This window comes from Carassius auratus, unplaced genomic scaffold, assembly GCF_003368295.1.
Source record: "Carassius auratus strain Wakin unplaced genomic scaffold, ASM336829v1 scaf_tig00214820, whole genome shotgun sequence".
In the NCBI taxonomy this organism is placed as follows: domain Eukaryota; kingdom Metazoa; phylum Chordata; class Actinopteri; order Cypriniformes; family Cyprinidae; genus Carassius; species Carassius auratus.
In genome coordinates this window covers 17,628-45,422 of record NW_020527814.1, presented here as the reverse complement: position 1 = coordinate 45,422, position 27,795 = coordinate 17,628, and the positions used below count along the sequence as shown (strand labels likewise).

The 27,795-nt window shown below is 36.1% G+C and overlaps 1 protein-coding gene across 1 annotated transcript in view; it reads left to right on the top strand.

The window, feature by feature from the left end:
• Nucleotides 1–27,795, top strand: part of LOC113092984 (glutamate receptor ionotropic, delta-1-like) — a 160,237-nt gene that overhangs the window by 122,675 nt on the left and 9,767 nt on the right. The window contains exon 3 of the mRNA XM_026258786.1: nucleotides 12,955–13,239. Within this exon, the coding sequence (XP_026114571.1) occupies nucleotides 12,955–13,239 (285 nt within the window). The remainder of the gene's footprint in view (nucleotides 1–12,954; nucleotides 13,240–27,795) is intronic.

The following is a 27,795-nucleotide window of genomic DNA, read 5'->3' as shown; positions in this document are numbered from 1 at the left end:
CGTTCGCACCATGGCGGATGGCTATTTACATGGCGGAATTTGTTGGCGGAAAAGCTGAATGCTTCTCAAGCGAAGAAAACCGGTCTGCTCATGTGCAAATTTAAAGCGTATGAGTCAAGTCAATTCAACTCACCTTTATTCATATAGCGCTTTAAACAAAATACATTGCGTCAAAGCAACTGAACAACATTCATTAGGAAAACAGTGTGTCAATAATGCAAAATGACAGTTAAAGACAGTTCAGTTTAAATAGTGTCTGTGCATTTATTTGCAATCAAGTCAACGATATCGCTGTAGATGAAGTGACCCCAACTAAGCAAGCCAGAGGCGACGGCGGCAAGGAACCGAAACTCCATCGGTGACAGAATGGAGAAAAAAACCTTGGGAGAAACCAGGCTCAGTTGGGGGGCCAGTTCTCCTCTGACCAGACGAAACCAGCAGTTCAATTCCAGGCTGCAGCAAAGTCAGATTGTGCAGAAGAATCATCTGTTTTCTGTGGTCTCGTCTTGGTGGTCCTCTGAGACAAGGTCTTTACATGGGATCTGTATCTGGGGCTCTAGTTGTCCTGGTCTCCGCTGTCTTTCAGGGCGGTACAGGTCCTTTCTAGGTGCTGATCCACCATCTGATCTGGATACGTACTGGATCCAGGTGACTGCAGTGATCCTTTGATCTGAATACAGACTGGATATGGTGGCTACGGTGACCTCAGAATAAGAGAGAAACAGACAAATATTAGCGTAGATGCCATTCTTCTGACGATGTAGCAAGCACATCGGGTGGTATGGGAAGTGTTCCTGGTTCCGGTTTGCCTAATCAATGCAGCCTAAAAATCCTTTAACGGATTTAGATATTAAAAGCAGATTCGTATGTTATGTGTAAGCCAGGTTAAATAGATGGGTCTTTAATCTAGATTTAAACTGCAAGAGTGTGTCTGCCTCCCGAACAATGTTAGGTAGGTTATTCCAGAGTTTAGGCGCCAAATAGGAAAAGGATCTGCCACCCGCAGTTGATTTTGATATTCTAGGCATTGCCTGAGTTTTGAGAACGTAGTGGACATAGAGGATTATAATGTAAAAGGATCTCATTCAAATACTGAGGTGCTAAACCATTCAGGGCTTTATAAGTAATAAGCAATACTTTAAAATCTTTACGATGTTTGATAGGGAGCCAGTGCAGCGATACCAGGACCGGGCTAATATGGTCATACTTACTTCCTGACTCAAGTAAGAACTCTTGCTGCTGCATTTTGGACTAGCTGTACACAACCAGAACAACCACCCAATAAAGCATTCCAATAATCTAACCTTGAGGTCATAAATGCATGGATTAACATTCCTGCATTTGACATTGAGAGCATAGGCCGTAATTTAAATATATTTTTGAGATGGAAAAATGCAGTTTTACAAATGCTAGAAACATGGCAGATCATCTACAGGACAAGCAGGAATCCACCAAAGCTTCCCGAGGTGAAGAAGGCATGTGATTAAGTAGAATTTCATTCATCATTACAAGTAGTAATAGGCTGAATTGCAAATAGGTAGCCTAATTCTAATATACGCAACGACTATCCATCATTAATTTTTATATTTATGTAGCCTACACAATAATAATCTTTTACACGGTAATCCTTCTTTTTTAATATTTGGCATGCCTGTGTGATGCGCATCCCTGTGTGTAATTAGCAAAGTCAACATGCACTGTGGACCCGCCCAAAGGAGCATTTTCTACCAACGTGCTCTTTAAAGAACAAAATATATATATATATATATATATTCGGCCATTGAAGTGTATGATAGGGCCCTGAGAGAGAGAGGGCTGCAGATTTCAAAACTATTTTAGGCTATGCAATCATTTAATTTGCCAATAGTGAATATACTTTTAAAAAAAAAGGGAGGCAGAAAGAAAGGAACAAAGAAAGAAGGAAAAAAAACTGTGATTTATGATTTATGCGAGGCTTCATACCCTCGGTTTGATTTAAAAAATAGATTAAAAGCCAACAGAGAGGGTTTATCACACAAGCCCACTGAATGGAGACTGTAACTTCAGAAAGAATTTTTAAACAATCACGAGTCACATGATTTTCTGAAGAAGTAATTAAAGGATGTTGGAATCTGGCAATTTTTTGGAATCTAGGTGTGGATTTAATATGGAACAGTGATGTATTGAGTCTTGAACACAAATTTGACAAAGAATGGAGTCTTCTCCAAACCCATTCCATTTATAAGACTGGTCTGTCATGGCTGCTGCAACCAGAGGAGCAATTAACAATCCAGCTGTTCTAGACTAACTATGCTAATTAGCACAATAATCAGCCATAGTGTGGTGATTTATACATAAAAATAGACACACAAACACAAAACAAACCGTAGACAGACATCCTTAGTAGATCAGGCCTCAGCATTTACTGTTGCTGTGAAAGTCAATGTGAAGTCAAAATTCACTGTTTTCCAGTAAGTACATACTGTATATATTTTATTAATGTCTATTTATTTGAACATCTTGTTTCACCGAGGAATACATCACATGGAAATGGAACATTTCACATAATGCCCTTTTGAAGCAAGCAGAATGGCTTGCCACCAGCATGTGTTGTGTTTTGCATGCATGCACGGCTAACAAGCAAGACTTCTTGGTCAAACTGCCTCACCAGAAGAACCCATCCTGCATTTCTGTGCCTGGTCCTCAAGCATTAATCTTCCTAGAAATATCTGATGTAACGCATTCTGATTTTCCATAAAACCATGATGGCTCTGGAATGACATTTTTGTAATGTGCAGTCAGGACTTTCTGCAGTTTTCACAAGGACAGACAATGTTGTTTAGCTGCCTATGACACACCATTGAACTTTGTTATTCTGGGACACACTAGCTTTTCTACCATCATAGATTTCTAGAGAGCAGAACTCAAGTGGAAGAGATTAGGCTGCTGTCCTGTTATTTCCGCTTTAAAGTGTACTGGTCCATTTCAGAGGGGTTCATATGAATTAAGAATCTTGCTTAAGTGTCTCCTCCAGTATTTCAGGTTCTACCTGGAACAGTATTTTGAGATCTGAAGTGCTGACGCATTTTTTTCTGAAGATTTTATCTTTAGAAAGTGTATCTCTTACAACAAAAGTTAAGTTTAAAGGGATCATATGCTGCTGCTAAAAAGAACAGTATTTTGTGTATTTGGTGTAATGAAATGTGTTCATGCAGTTTAAGGTTAAAAAAAAATATTTTTTTTTACATACTGTTGTAGCAGAAATGAGTCAAATCAGACAAATCAAAGAGTCTATCAGAGCTGTGTGCATTGAAACATGAGCTGAATTCCTCAGGAAGTCATAAATCAGTTCTAGTGCCACAAGAACCAAGCAAGATAACCAACCAGCCAACTTGTTCACACAACAGCTTTCAACATTAACACCAATATAACAATTATTGACAATTTTAATTCGAAGAAGAGATTGTCAAATTTATTGTTCGTGATTGGAATGCAACGCTGGACATCACATGTAAACCCAGGAGATCAAGTTAAATACTTGCATTGACTCCCCCCCCCCCCCAGCCAGTGAAACCAGACCGAAATTCCTAAGGGGGAAGGGCTTTAAACCTTTGTCTTCACAGAAAAGTCCCTTTGCCAGAGAATGGCAAAGAAACTGCTTTTTATACATTATATATGGACCAGAATGAACTCAAAAAAGACTTATGAATGAATCATTCCATTGCTTAACTCCATATTCATTTACGTGTAACCCACACATTTGACTATCATGTATAATCACTTATTGTGTATGTCTTTTGATAACTATAGGATACCTAGTCATGTCTAGTATTCAAATAATCGCATTTTCTTGCTTGATATTGTCCTGACAATCATTTATTTGTAAAATATATCATAATCATGTTATAGGAATCATGTCCAAAATTAGACCCTGTGAGGCAAGAACCACATGCTTGGTAAGATAAACAGTGATTTATGATACCCCAGACCCCAGGACCATATCTGATTGGTCAAGGCAACATTTGAGGGGTGGCCATCAAGGAAGTTTAAAAACTTTGGACACGATTAAATCTTGCTTTTAGTTCTAGTCTAGCTGCTGCTATTAGCCATGTCGGCTTTTAGTTCCAGCCTTGCTCGTGCTATCAGTCATGCCTGCTCTTAGCTTTTAGCTTGTAGCATCTAGCCATGTGGTTAGTCATCATGGTTCTTTGAGCGCGGTTCCAGCGTGCCTGCCTGCTGCTACTTATGCCACAATGAGAAGGAACACAACCTAGTCTCGTCAAACTTTATTTCTTTTCTTTTCCGTTTGAGAGTTTCGTGTTCTGAGTTAAGTTTTGTAACGTCGACCTCGTCTGCGCGTTTGAACTCCAACCAGCCACACAACTCCAGCTTCAGCCAACGCCCAAGCACGGGCTCCCCAAGACGTCACTTCAGCCAACTGAACTTCCAGCCAATCAGCGACACCGGGAAACCCCTTTCAACTGGAGTCCCTTTCACAGCAAACGAAGGCAACGTATTCCCAGATATTTGTTGTGCTGGTGTATCTAATATAATTTTAACCCCATTGAGGAACTCAATGCGAGCGCTAATTACGTGATTGATGGTTGTTCATGTCTATGCAATTTAACGTATTGCTGTAAACTTGGGATTCCATATTTCCATTCTCTTAAACTCATCTTTCCCTAACTTTCGATCTTCCTGCAACTTGTGTGAATGTGTGTGTGCGTGTGTTTATGTGTTAGATTAGTTTTTATGTCTTAGATTTATCTAATAAAGCCTTATTCATATTGAAAAGAGAAGTATCTTGTGTTTTGTGCTTACAAGTTAATGTCTTAAACTGCCGATCTTGTTACTGTGCTAATTGATAGTGTTTTCACTATAGTTTGGATATTAGTATCCAGCGCAGATTTTATGTTAAACGGCTCGTTCACTGAACTGCAGGCGCGTCTCCGTGAACAGCCGTGAAACAGTGATTCTGTTCAAATTCCCTTTAAAATCTTAAATGATTCCCTTTGAGCTAAATTGACCTGTTTCCCTTACACTGTACATCAGTTTCTTCTCTATGCCCCGCTTTTGAAACACGTTGATTTTCCATAAGTCTCAGCTCTCTGAAAAGCGAGGTGTGCTGTGATTGGCCAGCTATCCAGCGCATTGTGGTTGGCTGAATGCCTCAAGCGTAAGACGGAAATGTTATGCCTCTTAACATATTGTGAAGCCTTGTCTGGCCGGAGCGACGAGACAAAAACATAAAACCCATTATAAACGTGATTTCTAGCCGTGTTTTCTTTTGGAAGGCAAAAACTAAGTAGTTTTGCTTTCTCAATGGAACTAACTAAATCTATAGTGAGCAACGGCTGACTTGAATGAGTGGATATTGTCCTCTTTTGCTAGGCCAAACAAAGTAGTTTCGCTTTCACAGCGTCATTATGACATGGAGGCGGCAACAACAACAATACCGCAACGAGAATAAAAGGTATGCCTTCTTTCTTTGCATGAGCATCTGTGCGGCGTTATGCAAATCTTCTCCCATACTGATGTAGATATGTGGGGGCATGTTAGAACAAGCCGTATCAGGGGCAGGGGCGTAGATTACGCGGGGGACGTGTCCCCCCCACTTTTAATATCATAGAAATTCATCCCCCTCACTTTTTCGGTCAAGTTTTTCTCATAGAGGTTTTCAAGAGCTGGTGTGAATAAATATAGATTTAAACTAAAAGAGACGGGACAGTCTACATATGATTTGATATTTAATTCGGACCCAGAATACAGCGAGATAGACATCACAGAGCGCCAAAAACTCCTGTAGTGTGTGTTTCATTCAACTCGAAGCCGGAGTTTCAGGAAGACCTAATATGGGCAAAAGCGTCCAGCAGTTATTGATTTCAAGGCATTTAAAAGCTAGAAATTTGAGAAAAAATGTAAGTTGCCTATAGTATCCACTACCAGTCAAAAGTTTTTGAACAGTAAGCTTGTTAATATTTTTTTAAATAAGTCTCTTCTGTTCACCAAGCCTGCATTTATTTGATCCAATGTAAAGCAAAACAGAAAATTGTGAAATATTTTTACTAACCTATTTAAATTAACTGTTATTTGCATATATTTCAAAATGTAATTTATTGAGATTTCAAAGCTAAATTTTTAGTATCATTACTCCAGTCACACGATCCTTCAGAAATAATTCTGACATTCTGATTTGCTTCTCAAAAAAATACAAATAAAAATAAACACATTAATAATGCTAAAACCAGGTTTCTTTGATCAATAGAAAGTTCAGAAGAACAGCATTTAATTTGAAATAGAAATCTTTTTAAAAAGTATTACTTTATCATCACTTTTGATCAATTCAAAGTGAAGTGAAATTCAGCCAAGGATGGTGACCCATATTCAGAATTCGTGCTCTGCATTTAACCCATCAAAAGTGCACACACACACTGTGAACACACACCCGGAGCAGTGGTCATCATTTATGCTGCGGTGCCCGGGGAGCAGTGGTGTTGCTGGCCTGAGACTCGAACACACAAAAGACTCCTTGCTAAATATAAGTGTTAATTTCTTTTTCCAAAAAACAAAAATTATATATTGTCTCTAAGCATTTGAATAATATAGTGTATTATGTTGAAAAAGCTTTTTATTTCACATAAATGCTGATCTTTGGATCCTTATATTTATCAAAGAATACTGTTTTTTTTTTATGATGTTTTAAATATTGATAATCAGCATATTATGATTTCTGAAGGATGTGACACTGAAGACTGGAGTAAAAAGGCTGAAAATACAACTTTGATCACATGAATAAATTACATTTTAAAACATATTCAAATAGGGAAAAAAGTTATTTTAAATATAAAAATATTTCACAATATTACTGTTTTTGCTGTACTTTGGATCAAATAAATGCAGGCTTGGTGAGCAGAAGAGACTTCTTTAAAAACAAAATATCTTACAGTTCAAAAACTGTTGATTGGTAGGCTATACAGATTTCAGAAATGTTATTTATACATATATATATATAATTTCTGTCCCCCTCACTTCTGAAAAGATGGCTACGCCCAGGCTATACTGCATTTCTGTTTACTGGAAAAGAAAAGAGACTGGCAAGATAGAATGTCAATAACTAATTTTTTATGTAAAATTTCTCAGACAGGAGCCTTGTGTTTTCAAAGCGGCTTCCTAGCCTGTTGTAATTCAGTGCATTAAACCTGAAATAGCTTTCCTGCATGTAATTGCAGGTGCTGCACATAACATATTAATGAAGGACACAGGACAGGGTGGGACTATATGAATAACTCACTCTGACAAAGTCAGGAAGGACTTAGTGCCGGGCTGTCTGCTTGGCGGAGGCTCTCTTTTCATCCTGTATTGCCTGGTTGGCAGTGGGTTTTAGTATGAAGAGAGGGTGGAGGAGATGTGGAGTGGTGGGGAAAAAATGTGTGGGGTGTGGACAATGGAGAATAATGCAATGAATTAGCTCTTCCTTTCTCTCTCCTCCCCACATGCACCTTCTTTTCATCCTTGTTAAAAAAAAAAGAGTTTTGCTTTCATTCATCCATGGAAATAAATGGGACTTCAAGTCAAAATCTGTAAAAAAAAAAATGTGTATATATAATAATGGAGAAAAAATTTTTTTCAACTGCAATGTGAATTACTGTTTTTTATATATATATATATATATATATATATATATATATATATATATATATATATATATATATATATATATATATACATATATTTATGGAGCTAAATATTTAACATTCTTTAAGATTACAATAAAAAAAAGCAGTTTCTTTCAGCATTTCCTATTCCTGACCTATTCCTGCTATGTCTTTACAAAAGACACCATCACACGGTAATGCTCTTTATCAGTAATATAGCATATCTTCTGTACAGTATGCCTTGAAAACAACCTGACGTGTATAAGACAGACGATTTGTTTGTTTTGTTGTGATAATAGATATAGATGATTTGTTATACATACAGCTGGTGTTTTTGAATGCCAACATGCATTCTGTATAAATTAGTCTGTCCACATGAACGCGTTTTCCATTACACTGTGCTGTTTTTCAAATATTTTTCTATGTAAACATATGCTAGACTAGACAGACGTGTGACCACAGCTTATGTCCCATGTCTTTTACAGCATCTTGCGCTGCATTCAGGATTCCACTGCGATGCTCAAGTTAATTATTATTATTTTTTTTTTAAATAAGGCTGTCATGTGATGAAAGAATTATTCAGATCCAAATCTTGATTAATAATTAAAAAAAATTCCAGGAAGAACTGCATAGCCTTATGCTTGCAGTATGGGTGATGTGTACAGTCACGTGTTGAATGAACGACTCGAACCCGAAGACCCGGGAAGCGAATTAATCATTTCTGTTTCCTCTAAAGACTGCATAGCTTTCTAAGCAATGAATGAAACATTTCTGTTTCTTATAATTTGGTCTTGGTTACATTATATTTATAAAATCTGATCAGTATTTGCGTAAATAGATGTGTTGGGTAATTTGAATATTAAGGAGCAGGTCATATGGGTTTTTGAAAAATATATTTTTTGTTTGTAACATAGCTATCCTTCTATTCATAATGATTTGAGAAGGCTAAATTGATCAAACATAGGCTCACTCGTTGCTGGCCACTTGGTCATTGCATTAAAAAACAAAAACGTTTATTCATCGAACAAAAATGCTCCAAACGATTTTATAAATTAACTTTATATAAACAAAACAAAATATAATCACTTTGCCATTACATACAAAACTGAACCATTTTAATAGCTGAAACAGTAGTATAAGCTATTTTGGTAGAAGGGGGAAAATACGCATCATGTGAAAATCGCCTGAAAATTTTCATTATTCAGTTAAGCTGCTAAACCAGGAAAATAATGAAAAGAGAGTCCTCTCATGTAGTCAACGACAAGTTAAGAATAATGATGACGAGTCGTGGCTCGCGAGGATGTGGCTTAAATGTATGGAGGCATCGATCCTATACTCAGGATTTTCAGGTCATTTTCTTTAGATTGGGTATCGGTCTTTATAAATTAAAATTACTTCCTATTTATTGCTAAGGTTTGCATATGATGGTGTTCTTAATGACAGCTTTCCTTACAATATATACTATTTCTAAAATAAGAAATATCTCAATATGTCGCCTTGCTTATCGTATTGCAGTGTATCGTAATATATCGTATTGCAATCCCTGTATCGTGATACATATCATATCACCAGATTCTTGGCAATGCACAGCCTTATTTATGACATAATGTGTGTATTTTAGGACAAAAAAATGCTAATTATAGGCTTGCTAATCATGCACAGATGGACTATCATTTTCCTTCTGATAGTACAAGGCACGGAATGTCTTTGATGATGCCAGTTCCAACAGGATTATGGGATTTTGTAGAGGTTGATGTTTGTGGTCTGGTAATCTTTTAAGCTTCTTTAGTGGACATGCCACCTTACACACATACTGTTCATACACACACACTCTTACAAACACCCACATATACTGAATACACACACACACTACTATGTTATCTTTCTTTATTCCGAATTCAGTCTTGAAGTCATGGCTGCAATCTTAGACTGGTGGGCTGGGCGTAAAGGCCAGTTTCCTTGTCAAACCGCGAACTGCATCCTGCTGGGTGGAAGCCCATTCACAACACCTGTGAGTGTCTCTTTCTTTGCCCACAGAGACCATTGAAAACATCTTTCTGTTAGTGTGAAATCATCCTGGCTGCACAATATATGTAATTTCTGGTAAGAGAATAAACCATCATCTGTCTCTATTGGCGTATCTTTAATGTTACGACACAGGGCCTTTTCAAATCAATGACACGGTGACTGAAGGTGTGCTGTGAGTTGTGGATTAGTTAGTTAAATTTGGCGGTGTGTTAATGCCTGACTGTGAATGATCTCTTTGTTGTGATTTGGGCTCTCATATATCCCTTGAGGTACATTTTTTTTTATCCTGTTAGGTGATAAAGGTCTCTAATCTGCATGACAAATACATTTGTTAAATTCATTATATAAAGGTTGCAGAGATGCACAAAATTCTAATCCCCAAATCAGGGATTACAATAAATAGTGCCATAGCACCCTGTACGTAAACCGTGCCTCTATAATTGAGTATTAGTCCATAATATGCCATAATCTGCATAAGAAGCTGTGTGGATTTTAAAGGGGGGGGGGGGTTGCAGTGTTATTATTACACTAAATTCTAATCTAATTCAACTCGCACTGTGATTTGTGTATTGTTTCATCTTGTTTCTTTGATTTGCTTGTTTCTTTATTTGCTGAGAAGCATCTGTTGAATGTTCATAGAAAACCTGCATCATTAAAGAGATGTATCTTCTACTATCATTTACTCAGCCTCATGTTGTTTCAAACCTGTGTGTGTGTGTGTGTGTGTGTATATATATATATACACACATCTGCTGATTCACATCACAGACCTAAATTACCTATTAATATATACATACATGCATATATATATATATATATATATATATATATATATATATATATATGTGTGTGTGTGTGTGTGTGTGTGTGTGTGTGTGTGTGTGTGTGTGTGTGTGTGTGTGTGTGTGTGTGTGTGTGTGTGTGTGTGTATGTATGTATGTATATATTAATAGGTAATTTGGGTCTGTGATGTGAATCAGCAGATGTGTTTATATCTCAGGCTTTTCACACCTATATTCTCCAATAGCTCTAATACTTGCATCAGACATTTTAAAGATAAGAAACTGCACTATTTGCATAGTTATGGATTGATAAGAATCTCAACATAAAGCTTGCCATGTCATGAACAGACACATTTATCTTTAAGTTCTGAGTCATTTCTTTAAAGATCATACTTTTCTAAACATGAATCTGTTTTTTTTTTTAATATGTCAAATTAAATGAATGTAGAGTTAAAGTTCAGTCTGTAATCATCAATTTTAATTCTGTAATAATTTACTCACCCTTGCGTCATTCCAAACTGTAGGGCTGCTTTGGGAATGGGATCCCACTGGTCCCATGGGACCCAGTGCAAATCTCGCAGGAGCGGCCGGTAACATTTTTTTTAGCATGTGTCACGCCATCCTGCTTTTGGCGCATAACAAGAATGATTGAGTTACATAAACAATAGGCTCGATTACATTACTTGCCCACTGCGGCACTGCCCCTACTGTCATTTTGCTGTTTTATATAAATAAAAATTATATTGTTCAGTTGGAAAACAATAACTACCATCAAACTTTTTGTTACCTAAAATCTTAAAAATATATTATCTTGCGCTCAACAGAAGAAAGAAACTCATACAGGTTTGGGAAAATTAGTTGGTAAGTAATGATGACAGCTTTTCATCATTCAAAACTATTCCTTTAAACTAAATAAATGCCCTTTAAAATTAAATTACCATTGGAAATGGAGTCAACTCTGTACAGTCTAAGATATTTGTGGATGGTTTAAAGTTTCCCTCTGGTTTGTAATGGACTATAAATGTACTTGATTTTCATAAATTGCATCTTGTTTGTACTATCATAAATCACATCATAAAGAGCTTTTTGTTTGTTGGAGGTTTTGTTCAAGTTCTATGTCTCTAAATGCTCTGTTTTATTTTATTTTTTATACCTAAACAATGTTTGGGTGAACCTTAATGTTGAAAAGCAGGGTTTTGGGTTGTTTTCAGTAGCCAAAGCTTACTAGGTGACTTTTAGCATTTTAGGGTATTTTGTATTCAATTAAGGTGGATCAATTCAGTGGAATAACAATTTAAAGTGTGTTTGTTCAGATGTTTGCTGAGTATTCTCTCTGTTGGCTTTTTGAAAAATTATTTGCTCAGCGTCTTGGAAAAAAAGTAATTAGTTTCTTTGCTTAAAAAAAAAAAAATCATTGTGTTTCCTCTAATTTTCATTGGGATTTGTAATACATTGATCTACCTACATCTTTAAAGAACTGTTCTTCAAAAACTTTGTGCTGAGCCAATCTGAATCCAGGCTTTCCTGAAATGAATCTAGCACACAGCACACATGTGGACATATAGTTATTGTGTGAAAATTACAGAAATGATTGAGTAACATTTTGTTTTTCACTTGGAGAAAAAACTAAATTCCACCTCCATCAGACGCGTTTCGTACAGTGGGCTTGGTGCATATTTAATGCCTTTTTTTGTTTTATTAATATTTGATTTTCCAGCTCCTGCAGTTGTAAAACTTTTTGTGCTGTCTCAGACTGAATTAATTTACAGTCCACCTTTTTCTAAATCTATGATAAAATATTTATTACTATGTAAATGAATGCATAGGAGAAAATAATGGGAAATAAATGTGTTTAAATGAAGTCAAATATTTTTTTGACGTATGTTATACCTCTTATCCAAGACACATTTGTGCATAAATGTAATATTTTGTGCTACAGTATAGTCATATACTATGGGAAAACAATGCTCCAGCGTACAAAGCTGAGAATATTGCTACCATTTTTCTATGCCACAATGCCCTTTTTAAATAGGCACATTGTCAGATAAATGCTCTGGAACAGCCTTGGGTTTGAAATCTACTTTATATCTTTGTAAAAAACAAGGGTAACTATATGTATAAGTGTTTGTTTCCTAACCAGCGGCTCTCATTTGCCAACATTTATAAAATGTCATATCTAATAAATTATTTAAGTCCACTTTAACTAGATTTCCTTGAGAAATTGTTACACTGGTGTTTAACAGAGGCAATAAATTAGCAGCATATGGCAATACACTGAAGAGAATTACATTTGCCCTGTATATTTACCATCTGGACATATTATCTAACCTGTTCTCTGCGGGATCACCCTGACATTTGCTGCATTAATTGTCACTGGTTGATGAAAATGAACCATAAGTTATATGATGGTCAATGAACTTAACTTTTGTAAAGTTGTGAATTTGACTCCTTGACGATCTACTTCTCAAGCCTAATTGTGCTGCTGTGTTTTCTTCTCTTTCTTTTTCTAGCCTGTGAACTCATGAATCAGGGGATACTGGCTTTGGTGTCATCAACGGGATGTGCTGCAGCTAATGCACTACAATCTCTTACGGATGCCATGCACATTCCTCACCTTTTCATTCAGAGGAATGGAGACGGCACACCCCGTGCTGAGTGCCAGCTCAATCCCAGCCCCGATGGAGAGCGCTACACGTTGGCTGCACGCCCTCCTGTTCGTCTGAATGATGTCATGATCACGCTCGTCTCTGAACTCCATTGGCACAAGTTCATCGTTTTCTATGACAGCGAGTATGGTGAGTGACAGTGGGTACAGGTGAACCTATGCCATCTCCAGTCAGGAGGCTGGTTGGAAGTTAATGATAGGAGGGCAAGGGGTGACACTGATGTGAAGGGAGAAATTTACTTTGTGACATGAGCTGGAATTTACGATTCATCATGATATTTTGGTGCATAACAAATGTCAACTTTTTCGAAGCAAAATAAAATAATAATAACAATTAATGCAGTCCATGAGCAATGCTTAAAAAAATATATACAAATAAATAGAAATCCTTCATAGTACAAAGACATTAGCTATGAAGTAAAAATTTTATGTGAGCTGCTGGACTCTAGCAGACTAAAAGGCAGACTGTCAGTTGTTAACAAGCTCTAGTATTGTAGTGTTCTGAAAACCATAACAGTTTTCAGGTTATAAAGTTGGACTTGAATTGCTTTAGATTCCTTCATTGAGCCAGAGATGCTCAGCTTTATGGGCATTTTTTTGGCTATTTGGCTATAATTCCAGAAATGTGTCCATAAGGGTCTATATTACAAAATTGAGATTTATTAAGCTTTCCATTGATATATGGTTTGTTAGGATAGGACAATATTTGGCCGAGATACAACTATTTGAAAATCTGGAATCTGAGGGGAAAAAATCTAAATATTGAGAAGACAAGGGCCACTTGTGCTTTTAGGGGGCACAATTTTAAAATTCATTGAAGTTTATACTTTAAGTATTATTATTCATTCAGTCATTTCTCACCATGCCATGCATCTGGTTTGCTGTAGTGTGTTTTTGGGACATATTCCATTAGGATTTATTGGTGTTAACAAGCCTACTATAGAAGTAAACAAATTTTCAGTGGAGATTAACAGGGCTTTTTCATCACATTATTGAATGTTTTTTTTTCTTTTTAATATATTCCCCAAAAATATCATGAAATTTCAAATATGTGTAAGTAAATGCATTTTGCTCCTTTATAGATCATGTTAGGTGATATATAATGTGCAATGGGAAAAGTAGCCCTAATATTAAAATTATCCTAATATTTTAATCTATTAAAATCTGTCTTTTTACTTAAGTACCAGATATGGGTGTCATGTCATAAAATATTTGTAGTATGACTGACTTTGTATTTAATGTGAATTTAATAAAAACATTGCAAGTTACTAATTAGCCTGTAACACTTTCATTGTATAAAAAGAGAGCAAAAGAAACTTTACATTATCAAAGAACATCTTCATACCAGCAAGTTCAAGCACTCTCAAAAACTCCTATAATAATCTCTAAAACTGTTTAAACTATGAAATTAATATCTTACTTACATTTGTACATCTTCGCTTTGTTGTTTCTGATGAGAGAATTAGCTTGAGTATACATTCAGCAGGTTTGTCTGAATCCTAACCTGCCTGTAAGATAATGTCTCAAAGCACATTCGCTGATAATTCTTATTCTCTGTTTTCTAGTCCTAACTGACAGTAAAATTAATTTATGAGTTGAAAGGTGTGTTCAAAGAATCTGCGCGTTTTTTGGCATTTTCCCGATAACGCATTCAAGTACTTAACTTACTTAATTTGATAAAACAGATAAGAGCAATACATAATTTGAATCAATAAAGAGACTTTTATTTGTATACACTCATAACAACAAAAAGCTGTGCTCTTGTAAAATAAAGAAAACAAACAGAGTGAGTTTTCTGCTGTCTCAGTTTCCATAAACTTTCCACTTAACGTCACAAAAATTAACCAAAACTCAACTAATACTTGACACACAGACATGGGAAATATGTCTCTAGAAAGCTTTAAATGAAGTAAGTCATGTCAAAAACAGATATTGTCTGATAAATTAATCCATATGACACCAACTCAAGGTCCAGTCTTTCCCGTCTGAGCTCATTATCTATAACGTGATCACAACCATGTGCAGGCGTGCACTATTCATACTGTAATCATCTATGTGAGCTGTACTAACCTGTAAACGCCCACATCACCTCTGTAAACAAAAGCTGAAGATTCATCAAGTTCTTCTCGGATACTTTTTTTTCCTGGAAGAGGCGCTGAGAGGAATAAACCTGAATTTACCTCAGAAGAAGAATGCGATGTGACGTGCGGCTTGAGCACCGAAGGAGATCATTTCTGACGAGTGAGTCATTCATTAGTCGTTACTGTGTTATTGTGGTAAAGCTTGTACACATTTTAGTAGTTATACTTTTCCCAAACTATAATTCCTGACTAAATGTATGAAATACAATATAATATCAGAGAGGGGAAGTAACAAAGTATAAATATTTCATTACTGTAATTAAGTAGATTTTTCTGGTACTCACTATTTATTTTTCGGACGTTTTACTTTCTCCCATTAAATTTTTATGCAAATAGTATAATCTATATATTTTACTACTTACATTTTCAAAACAGGCTTGTTACCATTCTCTAATAAATGTATGAATCGGTTATTGACTGGCAGCACTTTGATTCTCTTGCATGCTCTACGCCTCCACTAAAGGTTTTGATCAGAGTAATCAGTGCGAACGACTTGAGAATAGAGGTGCAGAGAGGCAAATCTACTGATCTCTTTCTCTCTCTCAAAATGCACAAATGGCCTTACACCCATAGTAAAACTACGATTATTATTTTTTTACTATAATATAACCATTTTCATGAGGGAAAATATGACTCATAAACAGCCTGGATGAGTGACATTTTTTCCCATTCAGGCCCTGTTCTACATGGCGGTTGTTCAGTGTGGATACATTCATTAGCTAACAAAATTTGAAATGTAAGTTATTTTGTATTAAGGCATTTATGTGACATGAAGTCCCATTACCCACGTGACACTAAAACAGGTAGTAGTAATGGCTCCTTTTTAGCCCATACTTTACTTTAAATTGAGGAAAAAATGTGATCAGTACTTCAACTTTCACCATAGTATATTTAAAAATGAGTATCTATACTTATACTTGAGTGAAGGATGTGTGTACTTTTGCCATCTCTGTATAAAAGTAATATGAATGTTTAAACCATAACAGTATGAATGTTAGAGTGTAAGAATGTTTAAACCAATCTTCACTGTGAAATACTCTGTTCACAGATATATGTAGATGTTTATAACCTGCTTAACAATAATTATTTATTTTCTCAGATATAAAATGTTTTTGTATTGTATAATGCAAACAAAGCATGCTTGTATTTATGCCTACAAAATCAATTAGTGATTGCTAATGTAATAACATATTTGCTCCTGATATCACCATGCTAACAGATGCGTTTTATTTATTTATTTATTTTTTGTGACCAGAAAAATTGAAGTAGCACAGAATCCACTGTATAGCTTAATGGAAGAAAAAAAAAATCTGTGATTGGTGAATTAATTGGTCATTTGTGTCTTTTTAATGAAATGCTTGATTAATTCTAAATGATTTCGTCGAGGTATAACAGTTTGCTAAAAGGGAAGATTATCAGTGAAAAAGAACATACATTTTGATTTCTTCACACAAAACTATCACGTGGCCTCAAATAACTTGGAATATAGTGATTTTTTATTTTTTAATTGGAAAAATAAACGATGACAGAATTTGTTATTTTTGAGTGAACACTTACAAGCATGCAGGCCCAGTTTCCTTTTGTTCCTATCTTATCTTCTTAAAATCCTCATTATTCCAAGCAAGTCTCTTTAGCCCATAGCTCTCTCCTTGGGTTGTTTGCTATGCTAACAGGCTGCCATCACAGATTCAAAGGTCTGGATAAAAAGCAACTCATTTTAATCCTCCAGTCAAAGCAGAGGTCCTTTGTGGTACACATGGCTAAGATCTATTTCAGAAAATATGCAGCTACACTGTGCTTTAAATAGCTCAGCATTTAAGTATATGTGTGCTACTGATTTTGGCTTCAGGCAGGTTCTGACAATGGGCTGAGATGAGTCAAACCAACAAACACCCTGGAGCAGGTAAAATCCTTCAAACTGTATCACAGAGGTCAGAGGAAAAGCCCCAGTCAAGACATAAAACATGATTGATGGTGGTGCAGAGCTCTCTGCATTGAGCATGGCATGGCACCTTCCTACAGGAGGACATTCATTCTGGAAGTGTCTCATGGACTGACTGACTATCTATCTATCTCATTCTATATCGTTCTGTCTATATTTGTCAATTATATCTATATTTCTACAGTGAATAATAATGACAAAAATGCAATACAATAAATAATGAAATGTAAAGGTTCTCTGTATTGTTTCATTTACATAACAAGTAGTTTTAGACAAGTGGTCCAACCAGCTGTTGTGGTCAACTGGGTTGAAAACCTCTTCTTGAGACTGTAATTGTCATGCTTCCTACTGTGAGGAGCCAGAAACAAGGAGACAGTGAGGATTTCATGATGATACATACTTTATAACTACAAATGGAACAGGGAACACACATGTAGGAAACAAGTAATGACATTCAGACTCGACAAAGAAACATCGGGCAGACTACACATCAGTGTTGGGGAAAGTAACCTTTAAAAGTAATGCATTACAATATTGCGTTACTCCCTAAAAATGTAACTAATTAATTACTTAGTTACGTTTTATAAAAAGTAATGCATTACATAACTTTTGAGTTACTTTCACGTTACTTTTTAAATATGAGCAGGGCTTGATTGTTTTTTAATATAAGAAGTTTGATTTAAAGCAAATATAAAAGCCCTAAAACACAAAAAAGTGTAATGAACAAACCTCAGGCTGAAGGAATAGTAAATTCACATTTGTACAGTTAAACACAGAAGAAGATGCAACACTCTTTAGCAATAAAAAACAATGAAGCACAATTGTTAGTTTATCTAAAGTTATTTTAGTGTAGCTGAACTGGATCATCAAAGGTCAGCAGCAAAGACGTTAGTTAATAAAATGGGATTAGATACATCTTTGTTATTTAACATTTAATGATTGCAGGTTTCCGTCATATTCGGAGTTTATTCTGTTATTCTGATGAATGCTAAATCTGAATTGTTTTTTTTTTTTTTTTTTTTTTTTTTTTTTTTGCAAGTGGGATGAATGAATGCACATTCACATTTAGTCTAGAAATAAATCATTTTCACACAGCGCACACAATGCTTCTGTACATCCGATTTCTCACAATATGGGGACAGGAGTTTTGTTAGTCAATAAATGGTAAAACAAAATGAACTGGCATCACTTTTTAAAAAAAAAGTAACTCAAATTTTCTTGTAAATTAAAAAGTAACCAATTACATTACTATTTACTTGACAAAAAGTAATCTGATTACGTAACTCATGTAAATTGTAATTCGTTACCCCGATACTACACATTAAAATCAAGATATAACGAGGGAGTAAATTAAACACACCTGAATCAAATAAACAAACATAGATGGAGACTAATTTAACTCATAATGAAATAATAAGGACAGGAACATAAACAAATATGGGCTCAATGAAACACAAGGGAGAACTAGAACATGGGGAACAAAACCAGAATACCAGAAAAGTGGCTCAGCTGTTTAAAGAATGTTTCCCCAAATGTGTTCTATGTAAGAAACATTGTTTCTGCATGAACCTTGGCTTTAAATAAATGTAATGTTTGTCGCTGTATGCTATTAATAATCACAGATTCCCGCTTTTGTCTTAAAAAGAATTGCTTCTATGTGAAACAAGTGAGAAGACTTTATAATATATATATATATATATATATATATATATATATATATATATATATATATATATATATACTGCCAGTAAAAGTTATCTTTGTTTGGCTTATTGTTCTGTAATCAACATCCAGACATTTTGAAATGGACTTGAAAAAATTGACCTCTAATTTTGTCTGTTTGATTATTATTCCTGCCAACTACATTTCAGGCTATTATTTTTAGAAGGACAAGTAAACAGCCTTGAAGGATTGCTTTGAAATAAAAATTTCATAGCGTTTGAAGCTAACATTATTTATCTCTTTACTGGAGTGAAGAGAAAAATGAAGGACTGTTTTGTAGTGTCTTTCAGACAAATTGATTTTGATAATTAATCTGGTTTTCAATTAAATAATTTCCATGATCTAATGAACAGTGGAGTAAAGTATTTCAGTAAATGTAATTAGTTACTGTACTTAAGTATATTTTTGACTCTTTTGTAGTTTTGCTGAGCATCATAGATATTCATATATGAAATGTGGACATGGCTGCAGTTGATGATGAGGTCGAAACCTGCATGCCCTGTGCAAGTAGGCTTTGACTATTTAAATTTAATTAGCAATATTTTATTTATTGATATATTGAAGAGACTGTTTTGAAGGATATTGTTCTACTTGTGCTCTTTCTGAGTGCATCAGCTTAACTGAAATTTGAGTGTTTGTAGACATTTAAGAGTCTCTTGTGGCAACCTTGATTTATGACAATTTTGAGGTGTGCAGTTTTGTATTGATTTTAGTAAATAAACATGATTGCTTTGTGCACATATTATTTTCCACTGGTATGTCTCCTAGGTGTTGAGGACTAGTGCATCTTGAGCCTACACTCAGTATGAGTAAAATACTTAAGAACTGTTAAAATCAGACACTATAATACTTTTACTTACAGTAAGTCATATTGGAATTGCTGACTTTTAACTTGTAATGGAGTCATTTTTTGCTGTAAGGTATCTGTACTTTTAATCAAGTATGTTTTGCGGGTACTCTTTACACCTTTTCTAATGAAAGACGAATGGGTGTTTGTTCTTTTTTATTTATTCTGTCATAATTATGTTATTGGCAGTAATCAGCTTCTGTGTGATCTTAGATATTACTAACTTTAGTGTGATAGTGGCAGTTTCCTGGCAACTGGTTCTCCCCTGAGCTACCTGAACCCCTCTTTTACAGTATTTTTGTGTATGTTCAACCTCCATAAAGTGAATCTATAATACAACATTTCATTGGGAAAATGATTCTTCCTTATTTGAAAATGTAAGATCGTGGTTTAGGTTAGGGAAATTGAAAACGACAGCAGACATGGAGAAACGGGATGCTATTCGCAGAGTGTTTGTTTCACATTTTGAATGGACGTGATGTTGTGGCCCTACTTGCGACAGGTTTGGGGAAAAGTTTAATTTAAGTTAAGTTTTAATTTAGCGAGAAACTGGGGAGGCCAAAGTCCGGCAAGGCAATAGCTGTGATTGTGTCTACCTTGGTTGCTCTCATGCAGGATCAGGTTAAGGAGGAGGCAAAACTTGCTCAATGGTTTTGTTTTCACAGCATTCCTATGTTTACAGTGGAAGTTTGAGGTAGCTGAGCCGGCGAATAACACATGCTATAACCAAACATTATGTGATTGGCTTACGGGTATTCAATGATTTTAAACTTCAGAAAAGCGCCCCCCACAAGAAAGTAAACGCTTGTCAGTTATGCTCTTCCAGACTCTGTCTGGACGTGGAAGTAGCAGAGTTTGGTATTACCAGGCTAATGACAGACAGCCTCACTCCAAAGACATTTGAACTTTTTTTTTTTTTTTTTTAATAATCCTAATCCTGAGAAGATTCCTGAAACAAGATTCAAGCCAGAACAACAACCACAAGGTCAAGATCACCAGCTCCCTAAGCTATGCCTTCACAACTTAGCTGAAACTGAGCAACAAGCACATCACCCACCTTCAAGAGGAGCTGACACATGCTCAACGCCACATAGACAAGCTGGAAGTGAAAGTTCAAGATCAACTCAAAGCACCCAACAAGAGGGAGCAGGAAAAGGAAAGTTAAGAAGCTCCAAACAGCCTTGGCAGCAGCTCAGCTCGACAAGCAACATGCAAAGGCTGGCCAAAAGGACCTGGTTAACAGACTCCAGTATGCTGAACAGCTACTAAAGAAAGCCAAGAATGACATCAGATACAAGAATGCTGAAATCAGTGCTTTGGAAGACGACCTTGAAAGGTACAGAACTGAAATTGACATTCTGACCCAACAACTAGACGATACCAATGTTGAGCTCTACATGGTCAGAAAAGAACTCAAATATGCTCACGAGCAGAGACAAGAGCCAAGAAAGGAGAAACATCTCTTAGCCTCATCACTGCTGAGCAGAGCAGAGTCCCATGTCCAAGAACTGGAATATGACAAAAGGCGCGAAGGGTAAAAACACAAAACGTCACCTGCAAATGAAAGAAAACCTCCTATCCAAGCAGACCTTGGAGCTGCACATGGGATTCCCTGCTACAACCGATTCTGACAAACCTACTGTGGTGCACACAACAAACCTGACCTTGAAGAGGATGTGAACTTCAAAAGCCTCTTCCTAAAGAGTCTGCACCCTGGAGTCAGCCATCATCTAGGTGTCATGGCCTGTCCATGCTCCATGACCATCCAACAGTTGCGTGACCTAACACAGAAAATGGCCTCAAATGCAGTGAATGCAGTCACCACAGACTCAAGCCTTGCACTGGACAACACCCAGTGGCATCACAACAGCTATCAGCCCTACTGCTGGAAAAATCCATGGGACCAGCCACGCTTCTCAAGGAACAAAAAGATAAGGTCTACTGGAAACCTAACCAGACATCCAAAAGTAATTGCCTGACTCATCTAAGACCAACTATAAGATCAACTTACTTTGGGTAAGCAACAACAAAACCCACCTCAGCACCACTCACAGACATGCACATTGCTGAGTTTGCTGAAGAACAAGACAGCTTACTGTCAGAAGACATGGAACAAGTCATGAGACAAATGAAAGAATTCCTTCAAGACAAGCTGAACACTGATGTCCACAAAGTTGAATCATGCTCGATGTGAACAGTGACAGAATGGATGGTCATGATCACCTGGTACACCACATCAATGATGACAAGCACTTGTTCAACAACCACCCAGAACAAGCAAGTCTCTCACGGCCAACTGTTGATGAAAACACTGAGGTACCAAAGAACATCACCTCAGTCATCCATTCTTGTTAATGGAATCATGTCAGAAAAAAATTATACTCTGCAAACGCTGGAAAATTCGGACCATGTGATTGATAAGATAACATTTGATCTATGAATGGGAAGGAGAAATATACAACACCCCGAGCAAAGACAATATCTAATTGGTTAATACACCATTTGGGAGGTTTAAATACTCAGGACACCATCAAATTTAGCTTTTAGCCCCTTTTAGTTTTTTAGGTTTTGCTTTTAGTCATGCACTTTTAGCTCTTTTTGGTCATGGCTTGTAGCCGTGCTTTTACCTTTTAGTCATAACTTTCAGCCATGAGAAGAAATGCCACCTAGTCTTGCCAAACTTTACTATTCTTTTACTCGGGTTTCTTTTCTTTTCCATTGAGAGTTTTGTGTTCTGAGTTAAGTTTTGTAATGCCGTGTCTCACAGTCTAACCTTGAGTGCCCGTCTAAAACTTCAACCAGCCCACAACTCCACATCTTCAGTCAAGGCCCAAAGACTGGTTTCCCAAGTTGTCACTTCAATGACTACCGAACTTCCAGCAAATCGGCAACCTCGGGAAACCCCCTTTTCAGCAAAGATGACAACAAAGGGAAACCCTAAACAAGCAATGCAAGTATCTCCAGATTCTGAGCTGGTGCATTTAATCTGAATTTTTACCTCTTTGTGGAACTCAATTCGAGGGTTAATTAAGTGATTGACGATTGTTCAGGTCTAGGCAATTGTACAGTACATGTTGCTATAAACTTGGGATTTCACATTTTGCGTTCTTTTAAACTCATTTTTCCTTACTTTCTCCCTGCAACTTGTAAAAATTTGTTAGATTAGCTTATATGTCTTATATGTTTATATGATTTAGCCTTATTTATATTTGAAAAGAAAAGTATATTGTGTTTTGTGCTTACAAGTTAATGTCTTAAACTGCCGATTACTGTGCTAATTAATAGTATTTTCACTGAATTTTGGATTTTAATATCAATTGCAGAGTTGATGTTATAAGGCTTATTCAGTAAATCGCTGGCCGTCTCAGTGATCAGCCGTAAAACAGTGATTCTTTCCAAATTCCCTATAAAATCTTAACGATTCCCTTTGAGCTAAATTAACCTGTTTCCCTTAAACATTTTATAAACAACAGTAAGCTGGCCCACAGGCCTGTGAAAGTTGGTTTTGTAAGCAATTTCTCAATTTAATTGATGTTTTGGTTTTAGCAGAGCAGCCCCAGTGTTTACGAGTGTCCTTTTCTTTTTTTATCATGCCGCCTAGTAATGTGTCCTTTTGCTTTATTCACTAGTGTAGGAACTGATAGTGTCTTTCACCTCCTGCTCCACCTGTTCTAAGAAATGATATCATTTGCACTCTTACATGCACACAGACAATATGTTGTTTGTCTAATGATGACTTCTGCCTTTAAGTTTTAACAGTTTTTAAAGGTGCCATATAATGCAAAAAATCACTTTTATAAGATGTTTGAACACAATTGTGTGGCTGCGGTGTGAAAACAACCAGCCTATAATGGTAAATATAAATATATATAGACTTTTAAATTAAATGTTACCTCCTGGTGGAATGACCTGCCCAACTCAATCCAAGCAGCTGAGTCCTTAGCCATCTTCAAGAATTGGCTTAAAACACATCTCCTACATCTTTATTTGACCTTCTAGCTTTAGCACTCACTATTCTAATTATGTTCTTAAAACAAAATCTAACTAGCTTTCTAATCTTTTTGTATACTAACTGTTTTCTTTTTATTTATTATATTATTTAAAAGTCCTTGATACGTTTACTGGGTTTAAGCTGACTGAGACTTATTATAAACTTGTGTATCATTGCTCTTTTGTTGTTTTTGATTGCTTTCCTTCTCCTCCTGATTTTTTTTTTTTTTTTTTTCTGGTTGTCATTCACCACAGTAAGATTTATGAAAGGTATATGTTTTGTATTTGTCTATACTTGTAATGTTCTGGATGTGCTCTTGTGGTCTTCTTTTCAACATTGTTAAACTGCAGTGATTTATGGTGAAATATCTCTCTGTTATGTCAGAACAGGATAATAATAGAGTTTGTGTCATAATTTGCTGCTTTTGAGCAAGATATGATTAACCTTTCTTAACTGGCTCCCTCTTCAAGACAAGCAGAATCCATTTGTAAGTGAGACAGAGAGAAAGAGAGAGACACAGAAGCTTTGTTTTACATTCAGGGTTTGTCTTTGGGCAGTTTATATCCCAGACATTTAATCGAGCAACATTTTCCTGGACTATGAAGATTTTGCAATGCTGGCATGTGGATCCACTCAACAGCATGTCAACCAAACCCACATCTCGTTTAATAGGACATAAGTATTCTAAGTCTTTCTGTACAACAGGCTGGTGGATTGAGACAAACAGAATCATAAAAAAAAAAAAAAAAAAATGTAATTGATTTTACCATCTCCTTGCAGCTGTCTATATATCTTTGTAATGGATCAGATTATTATGTTCATACCTGCTCACCATATGCAGAACTAAATAAAAACATATTTTCAAACGTGGTGTGTAATGACCTTTAATGCAAAGACCAAGCATCCAAAAGTTCCATTAATCACAATCTGGGTCAACTTGTGAAGATGTGATTCTAAATTCTAACTGAATTAGTGTTTAATGAGAAATAATTTAGGTCTTCTAAAGTCTTTGTTGTTGTGATTTTAAGTCCTCTGATGTTTAACATTTTGATCTTATTCCTCAGTAATATTCTTCTGAATATATCGTGATAGACCTCCACATTAATTTTGTTCAGCAACATTCTGCTTATATCAAACTCCAGTTCTTGTTAAGAAAGATTTCTTGTATTCAAGACCTCGCTGATTACATCATGATATGGCTGTTGATTTGTTGCATAACCTCATGCAGATGAAGCACCAAATCCAACAGTGAGCCTTTTATTTTAGTTTTCAACCAAATAGTTTCACTACAGAAGAATGTCAAACTGCTCCACTGATTCCCTCCACACCTCCATCACTCGTGTGTTTTTACCCAGTGAGACGGGAGCTTGTATATGCCTTTAAATATATAATTACATAAATAATTACACTCTTTAAGCAAATCCAATTTGTTTCTCAAAAGACTTCTCTCAGATCTTTCTTTCCACAGATTTCCATGTTATTTTTTTTATATATTCCTGAGACTGTCTCCTCAAGAGAGATTTTTTTTTCTTTTCTTTTTTTCCCCCCCAGTTTGTAGCTACAGCTGTGATATTTGAATTACGATGCTATGGCGAAACTCATCTCTGCAGGAGTTTGAGGAAACTGAACTATTGTGTGTGTTTGTGTGTTGGGAATATTGATGGGTCACTCTTAAGTCAGACCAAAGTCATTAGCTTTAAGAAAGGAACGTAATATGACATTCACTGATTGAATTTAGTGATTAAGCGATGCATGATCTTTACTTCGTCGGTAATCACTGGTGTTCATTTTTAAAGTGTGGTTCATTAAATAGGATGTGCATATATTTTCACATTCGTATTGAGACTGATACCATTTTTTATATATATATATAAATTAATAAAAAATCTGGAAAGGGTTCATAAAATGTATTTATTGCAAATATATATTGAATTAGTTTTTTATAGGGCCGGGACTTTAACGCGTTAATTGAGATTAATTAATTACACAAAAAATGACGCGTTAACTAAGATTAATTCATTACAGAAAAAAAATTCCCGCATTTTTAATAACGTATTTTTGCACCGCGGAACGTTTCTCACTGGATGAGTTTCGGCGGGACCGATTATACTGGAGCACCAACTAGCGTTCGCACATCACCGCAGCACACATCGAGCCTCAAGTATCACCTCAACGCAAAACATATAGCAGCTAGCGTGGACTTTACACTTTATGTTGAACTATGTATTATTTTGTTGGTGCAACAGTTTATGTTGAACTCTTTATTGTTTTGGCCAAGGTTATTGAGAGTTGGACTTAGTATGTTATGGCCTCTGAAGCAACAGAGAGATGTTTTCTAATAGTCAGTGTTTCCAATGTTCTGAATGTAATTGACAGTATTGTGTTTTACTTAAAAAAAAAACACTTTACAGAAGGTTCCAGCACCTATAAGCTTCCTGAATTTCTGAAATGTACTATTTCTAAATTGTTTCTAAATATTTTGTTGTTTAAGCTTATGTATTCAGTCATTATTCAATGGTATACTATAAATCCATGTGAAAAAAAAATTACTTCTCACTGTTCTCAGGTCAAATATTTATCTGCGATTAAAATGCGATTAATTTCGATTAATTTCGATTAATTAATTACAAAGCCTCTAATTAATTAGATTAATTTTTTTAATCGAGTCCCGGCCCTAGTTTTTTAATCAATGAGATTAGTTAAATATGTTAATTATTCAGATGTACAAAAAGTTCCAATTCAGTTTTTCCTGATGTATTTGCTGAAGTTCATTCATCAGTTTATAGCAGTGTGAACCAGTATTTACCATCAATTGGATTTCTTAGCTAATAGCTAGAGCTGTAGTCAAGTCCAGCTTTGTCGAGTCCAAGTCAAGTCCAAGTCCAGGACTAGTCGAGACCGAGTCAAGACCGAGTCCAAAGAGGTTCGAGTCCAAGTCAAGTCCAAGTCCAAAAGTTTCGAGTCCAAGTCCAAGACCGAGTCCAAATGAAAGAAAAAAGGGACCACATACTTAACTACTGATAATGTTTGTGATGCGAGAGAAAGCATATCTCCTATTCTAAGAAAATCATTTTACATTATTATTTGTAATGATCAAAAAGCATGTGCAAAGTAACAACTCTGTAGGACAGGGGTCTCCAAACTAGATCCTGGATGGCCAATGTCCTGAAAATTTTAGCTCCAACTAGCCTTAAAACACCTGGAAGATTAGTGTGTCTAGTAAGAGCTTGATTAGGTTCAAGTGTATATAATTAGGGTTAAAGCTAACAGGGGCGTTACACAAGATCCCGGGCCCTATGCATAGGCGATCCTGATGGGCCCCCATGCCCCCCACCCATGAAAATATCCAGGTAAAATAAAATATATTTCAGATTCATACTTTTCAAGGGCCCTCTCTTCCTTTGGGGCCTTGCTAATGAGTACTGGTTTTACCCCCAGTCCGACCCTGGGAGCTAAACTTGGATAAACAAACAAAGTTTGGAACTGTAAGGTCAAATAATTTTTATGTACTTTATTTTTTGTTGACATTATATCTGTGGTCAAAAATGTATATGACAGATGCCTTGGCACAGTGCACAGACACACGCAAAGCTCGGGATGACAAATGCTAGAATGGATACGTTTGGCCTCTACTGGACATGCGCTCATAAATACAGCTGTCATACTGTACTAGGGCTTGCATGGACTAGTCGAGCACTGTCGGAAACAATCGACTACTCCAGCATGCATTAACCATAATGAATACAAAGTGTTTGCAAGTACGACGTGAATTTTAGAATTACAATATTGCGTGGAGCTGTTACTATATGACCTTATCTATGTTGCATGTAAAAATAAAATATGTAATGTAATAATTAGGGTTGTGCCTGAAGCCGAATATGGCACGGATAATGGCTTAAAAAACGAATAACGCACAAGGAATAATTCTGCCTGAATACTCGGCTGAAGCTGACACAGTCAGGTGTTTGCTAGATAACAGGTGAGCCAGGGGATCAGCGCCAGAAGTGAATGAATGTAAACTTTATGAGTAAAAAGAGCGCAAA